At 38.8% G+C, this 6,000-nt stretch overlaps 1 protein-coding gene across 1 annotated transcript in view; it reads left to right on the top strand.

Annotated features, from left to right (window-relative positions):
* Positions 1–719: 719 nt before the first annotated feature.
* The window catches only part of ST3GAL5 (ST3 beta-galactoside alpha-2,3-sialyltransferase 5), a 121,416-nt gene continuing 116,135 nt past the window's right edge, over positions 720–6,000 (top strand). Inside the window, exon 1 of the mRNA XM_082269871.1 lies at positions 720–788. Within this exon, the coding sequence (XP_082125997.1) occupies positions 748–788 (41 nt within the window). The 5' untranslated portion in view covers positions 720–747. The remainder of the gene's footprint in view (positions 789–6,000) is intronic.

Below are 6,000 nucleotides of genomic sequence, written 5' to 3'. Positions count from 1 at the left end.
TATGTGACTAGCAGCATAACAGAAGAGATTTTCATGAGTCCGCAGGGACATGTAAAGTTGAAATTGGAATGGACATCTACTGATGTGATGATGACTAATAGCATTTCCACACATGTATATCTGTAAGCGGTATTGAATATCAATATAAATATATTGTTTTTCATTAAATACAAGTGCTGCTCTTTATAACGTTTCCAGGGAATTATATTCCATCCATAAAGCAGTCATTCTCCTAATAGTACTTTGGTCAGATAAGAGAGGATCTTACCAAAGTCCTCTACGAAGAAACCTGGGTGGCGAAACTTGGCAGCTGGCCGCGCAGGCTGCAAATATGGACTCCTGCTTTCTTCTGCCTTTCTGTGTGCCATCTTGCTGTGGACTTGCATGAACTTTTGATGTTCACGCTGCCAGCCCACCACACTATCGGTTTAATTACCATTTGGACTTTGGCAAGATCCACTATCATCTGATATAATTCTGTCTGCTCAGTACAGGTTTAATGATGAGTATTGCTCTGTAGACTTTTCTTTGGAATCAGTTTGGACTTTGCCTCTAAGGTTGTGTTTTGCCTCTAAGGTTGTATTTTGCCTCTAAGGTTGTCTTTTGACTTTCCAGAGAAGAGTGACTTTGTCTTATGGAGTTCTTCCCTCTTGCTGACAGGTCTGCTGCATGAAGACAGGCGGTTCTACGTTTCCCTCTACGTTGGGCTCCGTGGCCTGCGGGTGATGTGCATCGGAGAGTCAGAAGATGAGGCCCACCTGTAAATGCTGCTGTAGAATCTTCTTCAGGTATGTGCAATGTATCTTTAACGGTTTGGTCCGTATATCCCCGCGGTTGTTGAGAAATTACAAGTCTCAGCACACCCTAACCGCCATCTTTGGGGTGTTCGTAAAACAGTGGCAGATCACTTAGGCTCCATTCACACCTGGGCGTTTTTGAGTGTTTTTCAGCTCCAAAAACGCTAAAAAAAAAACGTTCCAAAACGCCCAACAAGTAAATCCCCATTCATTTAAATGGCCCCTGTTCACATCTGAGCATTTTGCAAAACACCTGTACTTGAAAAAAAGTACATGAGCTTCTTCTTGGGCTGATTACCAGCTTTTTTGATAGATGTCAATGCCTGCCTCCAAAAACACCTGAAAAAAAAACGCCTAAAAATCGCGGTAAAAATCGCGGTAAAAAATGCTGTAAAACGCTACGCTCAAGTGTGAATGCAGCCTAAGAGATCACCTGAATTTGAACCCCTTCACGCCTAAGGGTAAAACAAATCTTAATGCCGAAGCCCAATTTTGCAACTTTGACACTTGTTAGTAAAACCGTACATATCATCACAACTACAGTAAAACCTTGGTTTGAGAGTAACTTGGTTTGAGAGCGCTTTGCAAGACAAGCAAATTTTTTAAATAAATTTTGACTTGATATACAAGCGATGTCTTGATATACAAGTAGCGTCATGTCACAACTGGGTATAAAAAAGAAAAGAGGAGCCTCTAAAGTGTAGTAATATGGTTAGATTTAATGAAGGTTCAATATTTAGCAACTCACATGGTTGATGATTAAAACAGGCACATCTAAGTATGCAGGCATCTGGGGTAAAGCTGTTCACATAGACCATCTTCTGCACAGCCATCTTCATCATCCCTTCCCCGCTGCACTCCACGAGTGATTTAAAGCCTCACTTTCAGATCACTCTACTGCAGGCTATTCTTCCCGGTCATGATTGAAGACCTACAGTGGTGAGAGCCGGTGGTTCAGAAGATGGTCTAGGTGGACAGCTTTACCCCGGATGCCTGCATACTGAGGTGTGCCTCTTTTAATCATCAACCATGTGAGTTGCTAAATGTTGAACCTTCATTAAATGTAACCATATTGCTACACTTAGATGCGCCTCTCATCTCTCTTATATTCTGTAGCTCTGCTAGATTTTGCTTCTAATACCCTTGGGAAGGCTGCATATTGTGGATGGACATTTTATGGTTACACAACCTATCATATTGCTATAATCTTTGTATATAGACTATAAACTGAAGGACTTGTGGAACGGATCATCTGAGTTTCCATTATTTCTTATGGGGAAATTTGCTTTGATATAAGAGTGCTTTGGATTACAAGCATGTTTCCAGAACGAATTATGCTCGCAATCCAAGGTTTTACTGTACTTTGTGCATCCAGGTGGATTATACCTTGTCTTTTCTTGGACAATTTGGGCTTTCATTGGGTGATAAATGGTATTGGATATCTCATGATTTTTTTTATCTAAGGTAAACTGGCCCAAACTAGCTCTAATGAGCAGGGCCCTCTGATTCCTACTGTATTAAAGTGTATTGTATTTGTACTGTCTACCCTCAAGTTGTAAAGCGCTGCGTAAACTGTCGGCGCTATATAAATACTATATAATAATAATATAATATAATAACTAGTAAAAAAATACTTTTAAAAAAACAAAACTTTTTTAAAGAATGTAACTGTGCATTTCTTGCTACTATCACAACCTACCACCAAAGAACAGCCCAAAATAAATTCTCCTGCCCCTGATGATTGCAGCGATACCACATATGTGTTTGTTAGTTGTTGTTTGTACCTGTAGTTCGGCCCAGAAACAATAGTGCGCATTTTGCTTTTTTTTTATTTTTTTATCCTACCTAAAACACAGTGACACTGACACTTAAAAAAAAAAAAATATAGTCCAAAAAATACTGACCCTGACCTTTGACCAAACACTAACCTTACAGCTGACCTGGCTCAAACTTTGATCTAGGTATTTTTTTTTATTTTATTTTGTTATTATTATTATTTTTACTACTATTATTATTATTATTTCTACACACTAGACATGTGCATGATGAAAAATGTGTTTTGTTTTGTTTAACTTCGGTAATGTAGTTATTTCGTTTAGTTAAATTCGGTTAATTCTTTCAATTCGTATTCGGAGTTCGTATTCAGAATTAGCTTTATGTTTTTTTCGAATTGTCTTCAAATTTACCGATTTTTTTTTTCGATTGGAAAGATTGGAATTGATAAATTTTGAATCGGTCGAATCGAAAACTTTAGTTTTTTGGGGGGTTTTTCTTCGTTTCAAATTCATCAAAGTGAACAAACAAAAGAAAAATCTTCATCAATTGAATATAATGACTCTCTAAATCATCTTTGGCTTAACAAAAACAGCATTATTTCAAAATGGTACACTAAAAACACACACAGTCTTTTATTTCAGAAATATGTTTACAGTTTGAATTCGACTGGAATTCGGTGTAAAATTTGATTCGAATTTCAATTCAAATTTCCAAAATTCAGATGTATTTTGTTAAGTTATTTGGAGCATTCGGTAAACTTTGTTTATACTGCAATTCAGGTATTTGGATATATCTGAATCTACGAATAACTAAAAATTTGTCTGAATATTTATTTGGGCCGAAATGAACTGCACATGTCTTCTACATACACTTTTTTTTCTATCTATGCAAGGACAGAGAAAGATACAATGTATCTCTTGCATCCATTCACAGAGATAGAAAACACAGGGCCAGGCTTTACAGAGACTGATCACTGTGGTAGCCAAATTAGAGGTTATCACAGCAATCAGGTGACCCAGAATCGGACGTTCTGGTTCCCGATCGTTCGAACGGGGCCCGGGGATCTTGGTGAGAGCGACACGCTCCCAACACAAAGGGAGATACGCAAATATGCAGCCCCATAGAAAAAAGCCCAGTCCAGTAGGGCGTGAAGGGGTTAACTTGGTGTGAATTCCCCAGATATGACCCAACATGTCTTTGTAGACCTGTTAGCGGTGTTCATTTCGTTGAAGAAAATACTTTCGTTGACTAAATTAACACTGCTAAAATGGATTTTAGTTGACTCAGTTAGGACTCAGCCTGGGATCACTCTACTGCAATGTCAGACATTGCATGTGATTGGAAATCATTGCTGTGCAGATCACATGCAATGTCTCTGCAATGCGAACTCAGCCACACAGTTGATTGGGAGAAATCGCATGCGATTCGCACAATAAAGGTGGAGGAACCTTTTATTCCCCCCAAACTGGATGCGGATCGCATGGGTGCGAACACCCACGTGATCCGATTCCTGTCCGAATTCTCAGTTCGCACTGCGATCTGCAAACCGATCTGGGGGTGTCATTAACTTTGTATTGACAACTCGCAGCGGATGGCAGAGGGCAGTGTGAACTGCCTGCGGGGGAGATGTGATGCGGAAACTAGAATTGCACCGGGTTCCCGCATCGCATATGTGTGAACCCAGGCTAAATGACTAAAGTACGACTAGAACTAAAATGGCATTTTAGGCAAAAGGCTGACTAAAAATAAATCCAAATTCGATGTCAAAATTAACACTGCACTACCACATAAGAATAAATAGAAAATGTGAACCGGTACTAAAGCGTTTGTTGCCCCAACACTACATATTCCTGAGATGTGTCCCGGCTGTCCCATGTACTTGTATGAGAAAGTATCCTATTCCCTTTGTATTGCTTCCTATGTGTGAAATCCCTGGTGTCCCTACCATTCCCTCTGCTTTCCTATTACAAACTGACCACACTAAGAAGGAGAACACAGCGTGGTCAATTCTCTAGCTATGCTGGGAACTCCGTGTGCTCTCCTCCAATGATCAGACTTGTCCTGACACGCCCCCACTGCACAGCCATTTACTGGGAAGCTCAGTGTGCTGCTGCTTCTCCTCCCCCAGCAATTATGTACAGGCATACCCCACTTTTAACCTCCCTGGGGGTATGATTCTGTCAGGAATTCTGTTCCAAAAGCGGTACAATTCTTTTCATGGAAATTTGGCGTTATGTATTATAGGCCTACAATTCTTAGTAATTACTGACTTAAACCTGACCAAAACAAGACTCTAGTAGACATCCCAGATGTGATAAATTTGAAACACAAACAAGTGAATTATAATCGCATCAATAATATTATTTTATTATTTAATATATAATATATATAATAAAATTATATTATTGATTAGATTATAATTCATGCGTTATATATTATATATATATGTGTGTATATAGATATATATATATGTGTGTGTGTGTGTGTGTGTATATATATATACGCATGAATTCTAATCGAATCAATAATATAATTTTATATATATATATGTGTGTGTATATAGATATATATATATATATATGTATATATATGCATATATATATGTATATATATGCATATATATATGTATATATATGCATATGTATATATATATATATATATATATATATATATATATATATATGCATATATATAATATAAAATGTGTTATGTGTTTTGTGCAACGTTTTTTTTTTTTTTTAATTTCCCTCTCTAGTTCCGCTCCCATGCAGCATTGCTGCTGCAGGGAACGGAACTAGGAAGTCCTCCTACCGACAGACGAGCGGCGGAGATCTCACTGGCGGTCACAGCAATGAGAGCTCATCGCTGGGTCGAGCGTGACTCGGGGATACCGCTAATAGCAGAAAATTCCTACCCCGAGTCACGTTCGGGGATACCGCTAGCGAGGTTAAGTACACAATGGGACCAGAGCATGTATGTAAAACGAAAATGTACTTAAAGTGAAGCAATACCTTTTTTCATTTCTCAATGCATGTAAATACACTTGCTCCATAGGAAATCTTGGTTAGCTTGACATGGCACTGCTCCTAAACCATAAGTGACAAGGACACCAAGCTTGGGGAGCATGTTAAGGGGATTCAGGACTATAACATGGTAGATAACCTAGGCAAGCTGGTCGGCCACAAATAGGATATGTTGTAGTCCTGGGTCCCCTCTCGGTGCTTCCTAAGTTTGGTATCTCTGTCACTTATGGTTTAGGAGCAGTGCCATGTCAAGCTGACCAGGCTGTGTCTGTACTCGCGAGTGTACGTAAAGTGAGTGTACTTAAAATGGGGTATGCCTGTAGCTGAGAACAGAGGGAATGTGATCACTTATAAAAAGGGAAAAAGGGTATTTAGAATGTTTGTTTATTTATTTTTTGTTTTTT

The sequence above is a fragment of the Pelophylax lessonae genome (assembly GCF_965119305.1).
Source record: "Pelophylax lessonae genome assembly, chromosome: 1".
Taxonomy (NCBI): Eukaryota; Metazoa; Chordata; class Amphibia; order Anura; family Ranidae; genus Pelophylax; species Pelophylax lessonae.
This window is presented reverse-complemented; position numbering and strand designations above follow the sequence as displayed.